Here is a 19,029-nt window from a genome sequence, read left to right on the forward strand (position 1 = left end):
TAAAGGTTCCACCACCCCATATTTTTATTTAAGACCATAATTAATTGAATTGAATTTGCATATGTATTGTCATTCCAAGCTTTCCCTGTGGATTTGACTTGAGGAATTGGCCTGTGACAAGACCGCCACATTCAGATCTGTGAGATTATGGTTAGATAAACAGAAATGTTCTGCCACTGGCTTCTGAGTATTTTCTTTACGTAGATCTGATTTGTGTCCATTGATTCTTTCACATAGAGAACATCCAGTTTGACCAATATATATAGTAGAGGGGCACTGTTGGTATTTGATGGCGTAGATCAAATTACTAGATGAGCAGTCAAATGACCCTTTGATTTTGTGGCTTGTGTTGTTTGCTCCAGTGATGAATTCATCAGTGTAGATATGTGGGCAGAGTTGGCATCTTTTCTGGTTGCAGGGCTGGGTTCCTGGAGGCTTATGATGTTGGTGGGAGATCCAGGGAAGAAGGCCTTAGGGATAGTTTGGATCATGCTGATGCAAGAAACAACAATGAACAAGCTGGCTACGTCTACACTGGCATGATTTTCTGGAAATGCTTTTAACGGAAAAGTTTTCCGTTAAAAGCATTTTCGGAAAAGCGCGTCTAGATTGGCAGGACCCTTTCCCGGAAAAGCACTTTTTGCGGAAAAGCGTCCGTGGCCAATCTAGACACGCTTTTCCGCAAAAAAGCCCCCATTGCCATTTTCGCCATCGGCGCTTTTTTGCGGAAAACAGTCCTATGCTGTCTACACTGGCCCTTTTGCGCAAAAGTCTTTCGGAAAAAGACTTTTGCCTGAACGGGAGCAGCATAGTTTTTCCGGAAAAGCACTGATGATTTTACATTAGATCGTCGGTGCTTTTCTGGAAATTCAAGCAGCCAGTGTAGACAGCTGGCAAGTTTTTCCGGAAAAGCAGATGATTTTCCGGAAAAACTTGCCAGTCTAGACACAGCCGCAGGGTTCAAAGCCAATGAACATAGTGGCTGAAGCTTAAAGAACAGGGCAATATCAGTGCCAGACAGCTCCAAAAGAGGGCACAAGTCGCACATGAAATGGCTAATATCCTGCTCACAGAATGACAGAGTCAATATCAGAAGAGAATGGAAGGGAGAAATTAGAAAGCCATGTGCCTAGGTTTCAGCAGCCAGCTGGAGACATACTCCCCTCACTGGGGCTCCATTGGGGGGTTCCCAAGTTTGAACCCCTGGATTTCATGATTGGGGTCTGCTTGGCGCCCACACCCTGACTCAGAGGCAGCTCAAATGCAATAGTTCAGGCCGCTTGAAGCTTTGCCTTTGGGACAGAGAGTTTGTTATAAAAAGAGCGAGGGACAGGATTATTAAGAATAATAAACCGCTGGTTATTTAGGCAATTGAAGGATCGTTAGAACATCATGAAAACATTGCCGGGTACTCAAAAGATAAGGAGGAAAAGTGTTGTGCTGCAGGGATCTGCATTTAGATCACTGCTGTTAAACTTCTCATAAATGTTCTTGAAAAAGGGCTAAACAGCAACTACTACATAGCTGACTGCAAAGAGTTTCAAAGAGATCTCACAAAACTTGGTGATTGAAGATGGATGAATTTCAGTTTTGATATGTGCAAATTAATGCACATGAGAAAATATAATTCTAACTATAGATACAAGAATGATGGGGTCTAAAATAGCTGTTACTACTCAAGAAAGAGATCTTGGAATCCTTGTGGATAGTTCCTTGGAAACATCTGCTCAACGTGCAGTGACAGTTTGAAAACTAAAAAGCTAACTGAATACTGGGAATCGTTAGAAAAGGAATAGATAATAAAACAAAATACCATATTGCCTCTGTATAAAATCATTGTATGCCCACATCTTGAATACTGTATGGAGATCTGGTCACCCCATCTGAAAAAAGATATATTGAATTTGGAAAAGGTACAGAAAGGGTAACAGAAATGATTTGGGGGTAAGGAACAGCTTCCATATGAAGAGAGATTAAAGAGACTGGGACTTTTCAGCTTGGAAAAGAAATGATTAAAGAGTGGGGGATATGTTAGAGGTCTAGAAACTCATGAAAGGTATAGAAAAATAGAATAATGAAATGTTATTCATTCCTTCACTAACATAACACAAGAAGTTTACCCAATCAAACTTATGGGCAGCAGATGTTAAACAAACAAATTAAATTATTTTTTCACTGTGGAACTCTTTGCCAGGAGATGGTGGAAAGGCCCAAACTATAACAGAGTTCCAATAAGAACAAAATAAGTTCAAGGAGTATAGGTCCATCAATGACTACTAGCAAGACTGGGCAGGGATGATATCCCTAGCTTCTGTTTGCCAGAATTTGGGAATGGGCAACGGGATGGATCATGATGGTTGTCTCTTCTGTTTAGTCCTCCTGACATACCTGGCATTAGCCAATGTTGCCAGACAGGACACTGGGCTAGAAGGACCTTTGGTCTGACCCAGTATAGCTATTCTGATTCTCTTACATAGAGCTGAAATGTATCTGCCCCCCGCTGTAACCCACTAGATCCCACTTCCCTTCCAGAGCTGAGAGAGAGCCCAAGAGTCCGGACAGGGTCTCTCTCTCCCCTCCCCCCCCCAAAGTTAGTAACTAAGGAAGAATATACATTCATGTTTTAAGGCTAATTAGTGTTCCTTAAGTGACTTGCCATAAGACGTCAGAATATGTTAGTGTTAGAGATGAGTGAGTCTACTATTTATTTTTCTTTCTTTTATATAGGAATGAGTTACAGTGCTCGTGCTAACTGCTAAGTTGTCTGCCAAAAATGCAGTTTTTCAGTGCATTAGTAGCCCTGGGACAGAGATGATGGGGGGCGGGGAACGGCGGAAGAAATTGGTTCCTCCCCATTTGGTGCTTGGCTTGTACTGAGTGTGCTCATTAACACTGCTGAAGCCACTGTCCTCAGTCTGCCTCCCCATGCTCTCACTCCCCCCCATCACAGCCTGCACAAGTGTCCCCCCCAAAATCTGAAATGGCAGCCCTGCTCCCCTGTTCAAAGTGACTGTATAAAGCAAGGGGGACATACTGCAATGTATCTATCATAAGCCAGGGTACGTCTACACTACAGCGCTAGTTCGAACTAACTTAGTTCGAATTAGTTAATTCGAACTAAGCTAGTTCGAACTAGCGCATCTAGAACTAAAAACTAGTTCGAACTAGCGTTTTGCTAGTTCGAACTAGCGCGTCCACACTGATTGGACGCAGGGGGGCATTTAAGGGCAGCTGAAACTGGTTCTGGCAGGGCATCAGGTCAGCAGTTGCTTTGTGTGGCTGCTGTCTGAGGCTATCTGAGGCTCGTGCTTAAAGGGACCCCCCCTGGACAGCCGGTTCTCAGCTTTTCCTGCTTGCTTGCCAACCTCGCCGAGGGACAGCAAAGCGTCGGTCTCTGTGCCCGTCTGTGTCGGTGCTTCCCTTCGGGGGGGACCGCCGCAGGTGGCAACATGGAGCCACGGCTCGCCCTGCACCTTCTGGTGCACTTTCTGGACTTGCTGCTGCAAGCCTGCCAGCAATGGCTCGAGGCTGCCTGGCACCACCTGGGGAACGTCAGCCCCCTGCCTCTCCGCCTGGCCGCCCTGGGGGCCGTGGAGGAGCCGCGGCAGCGCCCCGGCACCGGCGTGCCCCGCCGCATCTGGCGTCTGGACACCAGCAGCGACTGGTGGGACCGCATCGTCCTGGAGCGCTGGGACGACCGACAGTGGACCCAGAACTTTAGGATGAGGAGGGACACCTTCCTGGAGCTCTGCGAGTGGCTCGCCCCTGCCCTGCAAAGAAGGGACACTCACATGAGGCCCGCCATCCCCCTCCAGAAGCAGGTGGCCATCGCCCTCTGGAAGCTCTCCACGCCGGACAGCTACCGATCCGTCGGGAACCAGTTCGGCGTGGGGAGATCCATTGTCGGAGCAGTGCTCATGCAGGTACGGTGCTCGTCGGCCACCGAGCCGGGGGGGAGGGGGTCTGCGAGGAGGGGATGGGCCGCCCCAGGGACAAAGGGGGGGGCGGGAGGAGGCGAAGGCGCCCCGCACCGGAGGGGTCGGGCTGTCCCGGCCGTACTACACGCCGCCAGGGGGGTTGCTTCCGGGAGTGGGGCGTGGGGCACTGCCAGGGCACGAACGCTCCCAGCCACCTGGGCGCCCCACTGATTGACGCTTTGCTGTGTCTCTCTCCGCAGGTGGTCAAGGCCATCAACCGGGTGCTGCTCCGCAGGGTGGTCCGCCTCGCCGACCTGGATGCCGTCATCCGGGGATTCGGCGCCCTCGGCTTCCCCAACTGCGGGGGGGCCATCGACGGGACGCACATCCCCATCCGTGCCCCGGAACACCAGGCGTCCCGGTACGTGAACCGCAAGGGGTACTTCTCCGTCATCCTGCAGGCCGTGTGTGACCACCGGGGACAGTTCACGGACATAAATGTGGGCTGGTCTGGCAAAGCACACGACGCACGGGTGTACCGGAACTCCTCCGTGTGCCAGCGGCTGCAGGACGGGACCTTCTTCCCCGACCGCCACATCAGGGTCGGGGACGTGGACATGCCCGTCTGCCTGGTGGGGGATGCCGCCTACCCACTGCAGCCGTGGCTCATGAAGCCCTACACGGGGCACCTCAATCCCTCCCGCCAGGCCTTCAATAACAGGCTGAGCAGGGCCCGCATCGTGGTGGAGGGGGCCTTCGGGCGACTGAAAGCCCGCTTTCGATGCCTCCTCACCCGTCTGGACCTGGCCGAGCACAACATCCCTCCCGTGGTGGCGGCATGTTGTGTGCTCCACAATTTGTGTGAGCGAAAGGGGGAGGCTTTCTTGCCAGCCTGGATGGCTGAGGCTGACCGCATGGCTGGACACTACGGTCAGCCCCGCACCGCCGCCGTCCGGGAAGCCCAGCGGGGGGCCATCCGGATCCGGGAAGCCCTGCGGGAGAGCTTCCAGGTGGAGGAGGAGGAGGACTGACCTCTCCCTGCATGCCCCACTGGGGCCTTCTTCCACCCTACCCCCCCCCTTCCCCTTTCCCCTCCCTACCTACTGTCAAATAAAGACACCTGTTTTTCAAACAAAAACGTCTGTTTATTTCAGAGAACTGGGGTGGGGGAGGGAGGAATGAAGGTGGGAGAAGGGAGGGGGAAACCTGGGACGAGGGAGCTGGAAGGGGAGGGGAGGGAAGGGAGGAAGGGAAAGGAAAGCTCAGGGGTGGGAGTCCGGCTGCCTCTCCCGTCTCGCCACACTGCGGGTCCGGGGGCGTCGGTGGGGAATGGTTGTGGAGGGGGGGGCAGAGAGGACAGGGGGTGCGGAGGAAGCAGGAGCAGAAGCAGGAGCGGAAGCAGGGGGAGCAAGAGGGGGAGAAAGAGGGGGAGCAAGAGGGGGAGCAGGGGGAGGAGGAAATGGAAAGCGGTCCAGCAGGCTCTGGAGGTGGCCTCGCAGGGCACGGCCCTGCTCCTCCAGGGCCTCCAGACTCCTCTGGCGCAGCCTGAGGTCCTCCTGGACCCAGTGGTCCTGGAGACGGAGCTGTCGGTCCAGGAACCGGAGATGCCGCCTCTGGTAGTCCTCCTGGTTCCTGGCTGTCCTGCTTGCCCGGGCGCGGGCGGCTGCTGCAGGCGGTGTGGTGCGCCCTGCAGGCCCCGGTGCTGCAGCTGTGGTGCAAGAAGACCAGCGGTCAATGACCCCAGGGGCCCAGGTGTGTGAAACCCAGCTCCCCTCTGCAAGGCCAGGGCCCCTGCAGGATCCCCAGCTGCTGCTCTGTGGTGGGCAAGGCCCAGGCGCACGGTCCTGGGGCTCCCTCTCGCCCCAGCCCCCCGTACACATAAGGGGAACACGAGGGTACTCACAGGTGGACGCCTCCCCGGCCTCTGATGATGCAGGCGAGTGGCTCTGTGGGGTGCCTCGGGGGTCCTGGGTCCTGGGAAGGCTGGCGGCAGGCTCCTGGCTCTCAGAGCCCTCCTCCTCCTCCTCCGTCTCCAGGAGCGGTCCCTCTGCCCCGGGGTCAATCACGTCCCGGGGGGCAGGGACGGCATGAGGCCCCAGGATGCGGTCCAGGGCATGGAAGTGGGGGAAGGCCTCCGGGTCAGCCCCTGGCAGGCAGGCCCGGGAGTAGGACTGCCGCAAGTCCTTAATTTTGCAGCGCACCTGCTCCTGGCTGCGCTGGTGGCCCCTGGCGGCCAGACTGGCAGCCATGCGTCCGTAGACGGCCGCGTTCCGGTGGCTAGTGCGGAGATCGTGGACATTGGAGGCTTCCCCCCAAACCTCGATGAGGTCCACGATCTCCGCACTTGACCAGGCGGGCGCCCGCCTTTTGCGCCCCCGGGCAGGCTCCCGGGAGCCGCCAGGCTGGTCGTGGGGAGCAGTGGAGGGCTGGGAACCCTCGGATGGCTGGCTCATCCTGTGGCAGGTGCAGGCTGTGCAGGCACGGGTGCTTGCAGCCTTGCAACTGGCACAAAGTGAGTAGCCAGCCCGTGGCCCTTTAAGGGCTCCGGGGCCGGGAGGGGGGCAATAGAGTTTCCCTGGTGTTGGCCAGAGTGGCCACCAGGGAAACCTGGGAAGCCTTAGCCTCCCACTAGTTCGAACTAAAGGGCTACACAGCCCTTAGTTCGAACTAGCTAGTTCGAACTAGGCGTTAGTCCTCGTAAAATGAGGTTTACCTAGTTCGAACTAAGCGCTCCGTTAGTTCGAATTAAGTTCGAACTAACGGAGCGCTAGTGTAGCGCCTAGGAAAGTTAGTTGGAACTAACGTCCGTTAGTTCGAACTAACTTTCTAGTGTAGACATACCCCCAGAGTGGCTAAGAAGACATGTTCTGAACCAGGGAACTGAGAAAAGATTTGTGTCATGCACCCAGCCCAGGAAATAATCTTTCTTAATTTCTATGTTGTCTAAGGGACAGGTTACAGAGGAGAAAGGACTTGTGAGTGTGAAGGCAAGTGTCGTCGGGGATTATCATAATGTGTCCTACAAGAATAATAGTATAAATAAGCACAAATACTAAGAACAATGTCTGCAATAGGCAAGCAACACGGGAATGCAGGGGCAAGATTAGAAAGGCAAAGGCACAAAATGAGATCAAACTAGCTACAGGCATAAAGGGAAACAAGAAGACCTTTTATAAATACATTAAAAGCAAGAGGAAGACCAAGGACAGGGTAGGCCCACTGCTTAGCGAGGAGGGAGAAGCAGTAACAGGGAACTTGGAAATGGCGGAGATGCTCAATGACTTCTTTGTTTCGGTCTTCACCGAGAAGTCTGGAGGTGTGCCTAACGTAGTGAATACAAGCAGAGAGAGGGTAAGTTTAGAAGATAGGATACACAAAGAACAAGTTAAAAATCACTTAGGAAAGTTAGATGTCAGCAAGTCACCAGGACCTGATGAAATGCATCCCAGGATACTCAAGGAGCTGATAGAGGAGGTATCTGAGCCTTTAGCTATGATCTTTGAAAAATCATGGCAGACAGGGGAGATTCCAGAAGACTGGAAAAAGGCAAATATTGTGCCCATCTATAAAAAGGGGAATAAGAACAACCCAGGAAATTATAGACCGGTCAGTTTAACGTCTGTCCCAGGGAAGATAATGGAGCAGGTAATTAAGGAAATCGTATGCAAACACTTGGAAAGTAATAAAGTGATAGGGAATAGCCAGCATGGGTTTGTGAAGAACAAGTCATGCCAAACTAATCTGATAGCTTTCTTTGAAAAGATAACGAGCCTTGTGGATAAGGGAGAAGCGGTGGATGTCATATACCTAGACTTTAGTAAGGCATTTGATACGGTCTCGCATGATATTCTTATTGATAAACTAGGCAAATATAACTTAGATAGGGCCACGATAAGGTGGGTGCATAATTGGCTGGATAACCGTAGTCAGAGAGTTGTTGTTAACGGTTCTAAATCCTGCTGGAAAGGGATAACAAGTGGAGTTCCTCAAGGGTCTGTTTTGGGACCCGTACTATTCAATATCTTCATCAATGATGTAGATATTGGGATAGAGAGTACTCTTATTAAGTTTGCAGATGATACCAAACTGGGTGGGGTTGCGACTTCTTTGGAGGATAGGGACATAATTCAAAATGACCTTAGCAAGTTAGAGAAATGGTCAGAGGTAAACAGGATGAGGTTTAATAAAGAGAAATGCAAAGTGCTCCACTTAGGAAGGAACAATCAGTTCCATACATACAAGATGGGAAGCGACTGTCTAGGAAGGAGCATGGCGGAAAGGGATCTAGGGGTCATAGTGGACCACAAGTTGAATATGAGTCAACAGTGTGATGCTGTTGCCAAAAAAGCAAATATGATTCTAGGTTGTATCAACAGGTGTGTTGTAAGCAAAACTCGTGAAGTCATTCTGCCGCTCTATTCTGCACTAGTTAGGCCTCAGCTGGAGTACTGTGTCCAGTTCTGGGCGCCACATTTCAAGAAAGATGTGGAGAAATTGGAAAGGGTACAGAGAAGAGCGACAAGAATGATTAAAGGTTTAGAGAACATGACCTATGAAGCCAGGCTTCATGAACTGGGCTTGTTTAGTTTGGAAAAAAGAAGATTAAGGGGGGACATGATAGCGGTTTTCAAATATCTAAAAGGGTGTCACAAGGAGGAAGGCGAAAATTTGTTCCTCTTGGTTTCTGAGGACAGGACAAGGAGTAATGGGCTTAAAGTGCAGCAGGGGAGGTTTAGATTGGACATTAGGAAAAAATTCCTAACTGTCAGGGTGGTCAAATATTGGAATAAATTGCCAAGGGAGGTGGTGGAATCTCCCTCTCTGGAGATATTTAAGAACAGGTTAGATAGACATCTGTCAGGGATGGTGTAGACGGAGCTTGATCCTGCCTTGAGGGCGGGGGGCTGGACTCGATGACCTCTCGAGGTCCCTTCCAGTCCTATTATTCTATGATTCTATGATTCTATGAATTCCAGGCATCCATATTCCATCACCAGAGCTGGATTAACTCTTCTGGGTGTCTGGAGCCACAGTAGATTTTGCCAGGAAGTAGCGCAGCAAAGTCGAGGCGGTTTCCTGCATGCTCTGCTTCCCTCCCTCCATGCTGTGTCTCCACCCAGAATACCAATTCTGTAGCCAATGGGAGCTGTGGAGGTGGTGCTTGGGCACAGCAGTAAGTGGAGACCCCTGAGTTTGAGATCTCTGATGTAGGCTCCAGAATACCCAGGCTAATACAGGCAGTCCCCGAGTTACGTGGATCCAACTTATGTCGGCCCGCAGTTACGAACGGGGTTTGCTCCGCGTCTCCCTGGTCTGCTGGACTCCAGCAGACCAGGGAGACGCGGAGCAAAGCCGTAGAGCATGTGGGCAGCGGGACAGCCCAGATGCGCCGCGGCTGTCCCGCTGCCGGCGTCCTCAGAGGCTTTGCTCCCCATCTCCCTGGTCTGCTGGTCTCCAGCAGACCAGGGAGACGCGGAGCAAAGGCGCGGAGGACCCGGGCGGCGGGACCGCGATGTGTCTCGGTCCGCCGCCCGCGTCTCCCTGGTCTGCTGGGGGCGGGGGCACAGCTCCCCCCCAGCAGACCAGGCTTTTCTCCGGACGCCTGTGGTAGAGCAGCTGGGGCGCTGCCGGTTGGTCCCGCAGCGCCGCTCTGGGCACTACTGGACCAACCCGGCAGCACCCCAGCTGCTCTGCCCCAGGCGTCCTGATTCAGCCGCTGCTGGTCAGTTTCAGCAGCGGCTGAATCAGGACGCCTGGGGCAGAGCAGCACCCCAGCTTCTCTGCCCCAGGCGTCCACAAGTCAGCTGCTGCTGAAACTGACCAGCGCTGACTACAGGAAGCCCGAGGCAGAGTTGCTCTGCCCCGGGTTTCCTGGAATCAGCCGCTGATCAGTTTCAGCAGCAGCTGACTTGGGGACGCCTGGGGTTCTTAAGTTGAATCTGTATGTAAGTCAGAACTGGCGTCCAGATTCAGCCTGTTGAAACTGATGAGCGGCTGATTCCAGGAAGCCCGGGGCAGAGCAACTCTGCCTTGGGTTTCCTGTAGTCAGCGCTGGTCAGTTTCAGCAGCGGCTGAATCTGGATGCCAGTTCCGACTTACATACAAATTCAACTTAAGAACAAACCTACAGTCCCTATCTTGTACGTAACCCGGGGACTGCCTGTATCCTGTCCCCACAGAAGTCAATGGGAGCTTTACCACTGTCTTAAATGGGGGACAATCTCCTGCCTACTCTTCCCCCATCTCGAAGTGAATGGCATCTACTCGTCAGTGACAGACTCATGCAATGAAATCTTCATTCATTGGGAGGGTTGACTGGTCAGAAGTGGGGAAAAGTCCATTAAGGAATAACATGGACTGGTTCATTTTCTGGAGTAGGTTTATATTACTCATTGCTGCTCTTGACACATGTCCAGAACTAACTGCATCTGGAGGATCCGTAATACTTGGCACTAAAACAGTGATTTACATTCACTAACGCTAATGAAGTGCATGTGCCTTTGAATGGAGGGCCAGAGATATCTAGGGTGGGGGTGTACTTCAGACTCCTGTAGATATTGTGGGAAGAGTCTGAAGGCATATGCCTACTCATGGGCTTGGGCGGGAGCTCCTTAACTCCCAAAACTTGTCCAAGGGAGCTGCCAGAAGTAGTCCTGGCAATCCAATCCCAGGTGCTCTCAAGCAGAACTGCACACGTGTGTGGTGCTAGTAGGAATTGTGCTGCTGGAGGTGGTTATGAAACCCACACACCTCCTGTGGTTACCATGCAGTAGCACCTAGACCACAGCAACAGTTAAGACCAAGAGACTGCTACAGCATGGGCTGGGATCCAGCTGGCTTTTAGCTCAGAGGGTAGATGCTCCTGTTCTCTGCTTCTGAGGGCCCAGGTTCAAATCCACCTCGTGGTGGTTACACTAACATCTGCATCAGGCCTGTCTCCACGGATGCTGCTTGTTTGTGGTGGGTATTATAAATCCCCTGTGGGCCCTTCATAAGGGAAAGGGGGTTTGCCGGGTGTCAACTCCTGACCAAATTCCCCTGGTAATGACATTTGACAACATCCCCCTCCCTATACAGGCAGTCCCCGACTTACGCGGATCCGACTTATGTCGGATCCGCACTTACGAACGGGGCTTTTTTCGCCCCGGAGCTCGCGGGCGGCGGGACTGCCCAGAGCGCAGCGGTCCCACCACCACGTCCTCCGGGGCGAGAAAAGCTGCTCCGGGTCTCCCTGGTGTGCTGGGGGGGACTCCCCAGCACAGCAGGGAGACCCGAGCAAAGCTGCACAGGCGGCGGGACCCCGCTGCCCGTGCGGCTTTGCTCCTTTGCCCCGGGACCTCTGCGCCTCCGCGGCTTTGCTCGGGTCTCCCTGGTCTGCTGGGGGGGGGGGGGGCGTAGCTAGTGCGCCCCCCCCAGCAGACCAGACTTTTGTTGCGGGACACCTGGGGTATAGGAGCTGGGGTGCTGTCGGGTTGGTCCTGCAGGGACCTACCCGGCAGTGCCCCAGCTGTTCTGTCCCAGGAGTCCAGATTCAGCCGCTGTTGAAACTGATCAGCGGCTGATTCCAGGAAGCCGGGGGCAGAGCAACTCTGCCTAGGGCTTCCTGTAGTCAGCCGCTGATCAGTTTCAGCAGCGACTGAATCTGGAGCCAGTTCCGACTTACATACAAATTCAACTTAAGAACAAACCTATAGTCCCTATCTTGTACGTAACGCGGGGACTGCCTGTAGTCTCATCTGGACACAGCATGGTTCTTCACATCCAGTCCTAAAGTGTGCTGTGTTGTGCCTGTGTGCTATCCCCTGCACACAGACGGCTTAAAATTCTGTGCAATGGTCTAGGAGAATACCAATTAAATCAGTAAGCAACAATGACTGACATGGATTTTTACAACAGGCTTTCATTATTTCAGAAGCACTGACAGTCTAGCCTTATGGATACTAAGGAGTAAAATCAATTTTTTATGACTATATTCTGCTCCCAGATCCACATGACAGAACTCAAATCCAAACCTCCACTTTCCCCCCAGGCATGCGTCCGCCACAGATGTCAGGAGAGCTCTGTGATCATGGAGAGAGGAGACAGCTCTTGGGCCAGTCTGGCAGCACAAATTGCAAAATTTTTGGGGGAAGGGATGTGATGAATCCACTTTTTACTCACTTGATATAAACCGCTAGCTCTAAATAGGGAAAGTTCACATTTTTATTGCAGAAACCCAAGCCTGTGACTGAGCAGCACTGAATGCATTTCTCCCTAAAACCATGGTGGGTTTTTTTCAGATGGCAAACAGTGGAATCTCCCATTTCTTGTGAAATCGATTCGTTATCATTTGATGAAGAAGTATGTGTGTTTGTTGTGCCAGATTGATGGTGTCCTCAGCTAGCCATTGCCTTGCTATTAGAAATTTGGTTTTGTAAATGGCGGGATAGGTAACTATATTGCTGTCGTTTAGTAGGTGGCTTGAGGCAAACTGGGGATGTCCTGTGTAGTGGAGTTCAAGAAGTAGACCAGACAGCTGCATAAGCAGCAGCAAGTGCATCACAAAATGTCAGTTGGTGAATTGACTACACTACTGGCATTATTGTGCCAACCACTTCCCATTCATAGTGCCAGAGTGGAGGTCGATATCGGTAGTTAGTCTCATTTGAGCCAGAAGCAAAGGAAAATACTGCATCTAGGTGAAACCGAAGGATGAATGTAGGTTGCTCTCTGTAATTACTTAAGCTGGAATTTCATCAAGACATTGTGATAACACTCCTTATCTTGTGCACTGTTAATTCTTTAACAGCCATGGTTTTCCTTCTGACCCAGTGTGGCCAGACAGACTAACCCCATATCATCCATCTTATTTGCCTCTCTGAAGCACAGGGCAGAGAAGGAGCAATAATATCAGCATAGTCTATGCTGGCTCATCTGATCCTGAGAAGCTGAAACACAGATATGTGGATAGAGAGCAGTTAAGTCAATAAGCTGGCCTCGAGGCTGCGGCTGGCACCTATGTTGATTCGAACACACACACAGTCCCTGGGAGGGGAATTTCCCACTGAGAAAACAATGTCCTGTACTTCCAATTTAATCATCTCAAATCTCTCTTACAAGTGTAAATTAAGTTCACAACTCCCTTGTAAGAACTGGTCTCACAGCAGACAGACCAGCATCAATTGGCATTACAGATAAGAAAGAGAAATATGTGACCCCATGATTATAAAAGATGGGCCCAGCACACACTCACTTCGAGTGTCATTCTACCCTCTACCTGCTGGTCGGGTTAGGTGTTTGACCTTCCGAGGTTCTATGGGGACGCCCACCTCGTATTTTCGTCTTTCCTAGGAATTGAGGGACCGGCCCTGGCCTGACATGCTGGAGTCGAGAGGCACAGAAGGGGGTAAAAATGGTACCTGGATGTGGTCCTCTGTCTTAAGTGTACACATAGAAAGATTAAGCTGTTACTTGGTACCATTATTTCTATTTTTCTATCTTTATCTTCTTTGTAACCATTTTTAAGACCTATATTTTGCTAATAGTTAAGAAATAGAATAGCCATTGCAACCATATGATTTATAAGCTTCTTTAATAAACCTGTAACTGTTTAAGTTTTAACCTGACTCCTTCAGTTGCTGTAACAGAACCAAGCACAATTTAAAAGAACTTCAGCCGGTCATAAAGGGACAGACATAGGGAGAGCTTGGGCGTTTGGATCTGTGTCACTCCCAGGTGACAAGATCCGTTGGGGCACCTTTTCAGCCTTTCCTAGGCTGCCCTCTGCGAAGGAACCCCTGTGTTCTAGCAGCTAAAATCTAAGGTGTAATAAGCTCTTCCTATATAATGGGGCGTCTGTTGGCCTCCTGGCCACCCTCTGCAATGGGACCCCGGTCCTAGCAGTAAAGGCACGGACGTTAAACCTTTTCTCGGAAACATACACACACACGCTGCCCTGACCGTCGGCTGACACCCAGAAGACAATACCTCTGTGCGGGTGATGCCTGTGAACAGCAGTAAGTTGAGACCCCTGGCCCCACACCCAGGAGCTGCTGCTAGAGGGGTGTGCCAGTCACTTTGGGAGCCATGCTGCCCAAGGTAAGCACCACCTTCTGACCCCATCTCACTCTCCAACCCTCTGTCCTAGCCCAGAGTCCACACCCCGCACCCAAGTTTCCTCCCAGAACCCACACCCCTCACCTCCTCTTATATCCCAAACTCTCACCCCAGCCCAGACCCTGCAGGGTAATGAACACCAGGTGTGCAAGAGTTGGGGAGGAAGTGAGTTACAAAGCCCAGGGCACTAAGGGGATGGCCTACTAGCTACTCCCTCTCTCATAGCAAAGATACTTCAATTCAGGTGTTTCTGCTTGGTGGAAATAGGGCTAAACAATGAGGTGGCAACATTTGCAGATGTTACTCAACTGCTCAAGATAGTTAAGACCAAAGCAGACTGTGAAGAGCTTCCAAAGGATCTCACAAAACTAGGAGAGTGGGCAACAAAATTGCAGATGCTTCAGAGGGGTAGCCAAGTTAGCCTGTAACTGGAAAAACTTGAAAACAATGACTAGTCTTGCAGCACAAAACATGTCGATGGTATCATGAACTTTCATGGGCACAGCCCACTTCTTCATATGAATAGAGTTATTAAAGGTCCAGTTTAAAAATAGATAGGTGATGGGGGGAGCTTTGCGTGGGCAGCCCCAAGGCGTGGCCCCTGCTGGGAGGGTGGCGTGGGGCGGCCACGGCTGGTGAGGCTGAGCCTGGAAGCCTTTTCTTCACCTTTGTGAGTGTGGCCCCTCCCCTACCCGTTTGCCCCTCCCCGGCTGGCCACCCCCCCGCCCCTGTGCCCTCCCTGCAACTTCCCCTCCCTGGTCTCTCCCCAACAACTCCCCTGACTGTGAACCCCCCTTGCCCAGCTGTGCCCCTTCCCCAGCCTGTGTGCCCCTGCCCATTATTCCCCCAGAGGCGTGGGTTCGAATCCCACCCCTGACAGGGCCCTTGGTGGCTCTGCTTCTTGGGGGGGAGGGTATGTCTACACTAGCCCCCAGTTAGAACTAGGGAAGCTAATGTAGGCATTCAAAGTTGCAAATGAAGCCCAGGATTTAAATTCCCCGGGCTTTATTTGCATCTTCCTGTCCGGTCGCCATTTTGAAATTTCACTAGTCCGGACTAATTGCCCACAGCTACACGCGGCAGGGAGCCGGTAGTTCGAATTAAAGCCCTAATTTGAACTACCTGTTATTCCTCTTGCAAGGAGGTTTAACGGTAGTTCAAATTAGAGGCTTTAATTTGACCTACCAGCTCCCTGCCGCATGTAGCCGCAGGCAGTTAGTCTGGACTAGTGACATTTCAAAATGGAGACTAGACGGGAAGATGCAAATCAAGCCCAGGATATTTAAATCCCAGGCTTCATTTGCAACTTCGAATGCCTACATTAGCCTCCCTAGTTCGAACTAAGGGGCTAGTGTAGACATACCCTAAGAGATTTAAATCAAAGCTATTTAAATCAATCCACCCTTCTTCAGAGGCTGTTTGGTCCATCCCTGAAGGAGAAAGCACATGGCTGCGCTCATGGAATAGGTCCTAGGCTAGAGGGTTTTGTTGTCTGCTGCCTGTCTTGTTCTGGACAGTTGAGCTAGGGAGTTGAAACAAAAGTTCTCTTAATCCCTTTGAACTGTTTCATTGTATAGTGAGGCTGATTCTTGTCCATAGACACCAAGAGTTGGACAGTTTATGTGTTGGGGTTGGAGTCTGAGTGATTATAAGGCGTCTAATAATAAAATCCTTTTGCAGAGTGAGGAGTGGGACTGGGACCCCAGCACTAAGTGATGTGAACAGCTGCATGCTTTGGAAGTCTTGAACTGGCTTGCTGTGGATGAACCTGCCCTCCCGTTGTCCTTGAATGGAGAAAAAAGGGGGAATCTCCCAATTTATGACAGAAAAAGAAGGGAAAGGGGGAGAAAAAAAGTACCTGTCAGTTGTAGTGCCAGTGCTAATGAGGCTAATTGAGTGGGCTGTAAGTGTCCCATACTTAGTTTTTGATGTCATTTGAGTGTTGAATACTAATACAATAAAATTAAAAAACCAACCTTTAACATTCAGCAATTGGGTAACAGAACAATAACTTATTTTTTGTGCAGCACTGGGGTCTACACTGTGGTTTCCTTTCCCCAGTTCCTGATCTAAGGACATATCTACACAGCAGCGTTATTTCAGAATAATGTCAGTTATTCCAAAATAATGTAGTGCGCGTCTACACAGCAAACCCGTTATTTCTAAATGACTTCGAAATAACAGGCTTCTTACTCCAACTTCTGTAAACCTCGTTGTATGAGGAGTAAGGGAAGTCAGATGAAGAGTACCCTATTTTGAAATAAGTGCTGTGTAGACAACGCAGTAATTAGTGTAGTTCAGGCTGTGTAGCCTATTTCAAGTTTAACCCTGCTGTGTAGACGTGCACTAAGACACATGACCTGTTTGGTGCATCTTGATATTGTGAAGAGCAGGACTTTAACAAAGTTAAAAAAAGAACTAGATGAATTCATGGAGGTTAGGTCCATTAATATTTATTAGCCAGGATGGGTAGGAATGGTTTGCCTAGCCTCTCTTCGTCAGGGGCTGGAAATGGATGACCGGAGAAGGATCACTTGATGATTCCCTGTTCTGTTCACTCCCTCTGAAGCATCTGGCATTGGCAACTGTTGCAGACAGGATACTGGGCTAGATGAGGGCAGGGGACTGGACTCAATGACCTCTCGAGGTCCCTTCCAGTCCTAGTATTCTATGATTCTATGGACCTTTGGTCGGGCCCAATGTGGCCACTCTTATGCTCTTATGCATTGTGTGATGAATCTTATTCAGAACCTGGGCAGCATGTCACACAAACCCAGTCTTCAAAATATGTCTGAATGACAGGCTCATCTGAGCCATGAAAATATTACAACAACAGATAATGTAATGGATGTTGAGTGTGTTCAGCACCTTGCAAGACTGGGTCCCTAGGTAATAAATACCCAGGATAAACCAATTCACCCAACTCCACTGACTGTTGGAGAGATGTGTTTGAAGTCAGTGAAGTTACACAAGAGAAGAATTGTGCCCTGCATGTTCAGTTGTGACTGGAGCTGGGCAGAAGGAGAACATTCGGAACTCTTGTCTCTTCACCGACAAGTCTGAAGGAATGCTTAACATAGTGAATGCTAGTGGGAAGGGGGTAGGTTTAGAAGACAAAATAAAAAAAGAACAAGTTAAAAATCACTTAGAAAAGTTAGATGCCTGCAAGTCACCAGGGCTTGATGAAATGCATCCTAGAATACTCAAGGAGCTGATAGAGGAGGTATCTGAGCCTCTAGCTATCTATCATCTTTGGAAAATCATGGGAGACAGGAGAGATTCCAGAAGACTGGAAAAGGGCAAATATAGTGCCCATCTATAAAAAGGGAAATAAGAACAACCCAGGAAACTACAGACCAGTTAGTTTAACTTCTGTGCCAGGGAAGATAATGGAGCAAGTAATTAAGGGAATCATCTGCAAACACTTGGAAGGTGGTAAGGCGATAGGGAACAGCCAGCATGGATTTATAAAGAACAAATCATGTCAAACCAATCTGATAGCTTTCTTTGATAGGATAATGAGTCTTGTGGATAAGGGAGAAGCAGTGGATGTGGTATACCTAGACTTTAGTAAGGCATTTGATATGGTCTCACATGATATTCTTATCAATAAACTAGGCAAATACAACTTAGGTGGTGCTCCTATAAGGTGGGTGCATAACTGGCTGGATAACCATACTCAGAGAGTAGTTATTAAGATATTTAAGAGTAGGTTAGATATCTATCAGGGATGGTCTAGACAGTACTGGTCCTGCAATGAGGGCAGGGACTGGACTCGATGACCTCTCATGACCTCGATGACAGAGCCTTCGAGTCCTAGTATTCTATGATTCTAACCACTGACCCATTATAGGTTTGAAAACCTGCCCGTAAAAAAGCCCATCTTGCTGCCAAATTAGCACTAATCCAGGAGTGGCCAGACGAAAAGCCAAAATAGCAATGGATACAGTGCAAAGAGCCGAGGGAAAAAATTGTCAAGCACAAAAAAAAAGCCTTTTTAAAAGCAGAGCATTGCCCTTTGAAGGTGGCCATTTTGAAGTCTGCACTCCATAACTCTAGCTCTGTCTCTTTCAGATAGAACACGCTGCCCCTTTCAGAGCCATGGGTGCAGGTGTGGAAGTTGCAATTTTTTCTTTGCAGAGCCGCATGCAGCTCGCGAGCTTTGGGTTGGCCACCACTGCACTGTCTGACTCAGCTACCATAATGGAGTTGCTCTGTGTGTTGCAGGGGTAGATTTTCTTTGTAAAGACGACTCCCTATTTAATGCTATAACTGGAGCTCGTATTGCTCTGGGACTAATCAATCGCTGATCTGCGTATGGGACAGTCCAAGCTGATCGTCTGTAACATATTGGCATTTTCAGTAGTAGTAGAGGAATCCTCCAAGGACTCCTACCGCCACACCTGTGGTATGAGAGGAACATCCATCTGTGGAGAAAGGTATTGAACATGGCTTACATGGTGCTATACAGGACGACCCACATTCCCCTTCTTCATTCCTTATGCATTTGAAAGACCAAGGACACTTTCATCAGGCTTTCTCCGTTCCTTTCCCAGCTCAGCCACTGGATTGGGCCAGGTCTACATTAGGCCCAGCAGCTCAACTTACGGCACACAGCTTACTGGCTTATTTTAAGCTGAGGTTGGTGGCATCCCCACAGTGGGGGGCCAATGGGAGCAAATGCTCCCATCGGCTTCCCTTACTCCTCATGAAAGGAGGAATACCAGATGCTGGCAGGGGCACCCTCTGAGTTTGATTTAGTGAGTCTTAATTAGACACCCTAAATCAAACTCCAGAAGCTCAATCACAGCAGTAGCAATCTTCCTTTTAGTGTAGACAAGGCCTCAGTGTTTGACCTTGGGCAAGCCAGCCGGGCTCTCTGTGGTCTAGTCTGCATAGCTGTAAGATGGGGACAATGCTACAGTCCTACCTCATGGGAATACTGTGGGGCTACATTCATGTTTATAAACTCCTTTGAGCCACAGAGAGAAATCTGTATAAAAGTGCCAAGTATTAA

At 50.2% G+C, this 19,029-nt stretch overlaps 2 protein-coding genes across 2 annotated transcripts in view; both read right to left on the bottom strand.

Annotated features, from left to right (window-relative positions):
- Nucleotides 1-5,009: 5,009 nt before the first annotated feature.
- On the bottom strand, nt 5,010-6,370 carry LOC142818601 (uncharacterized). Its single transcript, XM_075899379.1, has 2 exons — nt 5,821-6,370; nt 5,010-5,625 (listed from the first exon to the last, which is right to left on the bottom strand). The coding sequence occupies exons 1-2, from the start codon at nt 6,368-6,370 to the stop codon at nt 5,180-5,182; spliced, it is 996 nt and encodes a 331-aa protein (XP_075755494.1). The 3' UTR covers nt 5,010-5,179.
- A 9,615-nt stretch (nt 6,371-15,985) lies between these two features.
- Nucleotides 15,986-19,029, bottom strand: part of C16H16orf89 (chromosome 16 C16orf89 homolog) — a 28,239-nt gene continuing 25,195 nt past the window's right edge. Inside the window, exon 8 of the mRNA XM_006124570.4 lies at nt 15,986-18,439. Within this exon, the coding sequence (XP_006124632.3) occupies nt 18,372-18,439 (68 nt within the window). The 3' untranslated portion in view covers nt 15,986-18,371. The remainder of the gene's footprint in view (nt 18,440-19,029) is intronic.

This window comes from Pelodiscus sinensis, chromosome 16 (assembly GCF_049634645.1).
Source record: "Pelodiscus sinensis isolate JC-2024 chromosome 16, ASM4963464v1, whole genome shotgun sequence".
Taxonomy (NCBI): Eukaryota; Metazoa; Chordata; order Testudines; family Trionychidae; genus Pelodiscus; species Pelodiscus sinensis.

Coding starts and splice junctions, on each gene's coding strand:
- LOC142818601 (XM_075899379.1), bottom strand. CDS start 6,370: ATGAGCCAGCCATCCGAGGGTTCCCAGCCCTCCACTGCTCCCCACGAC. Junction 5,626..5,820: donor GGCCGGGGAGGCGTCCACCT/GTGAGTACCCTC, acceptor CTTGCACCACAG/CTGCAGCACCGGGGCCTGCA.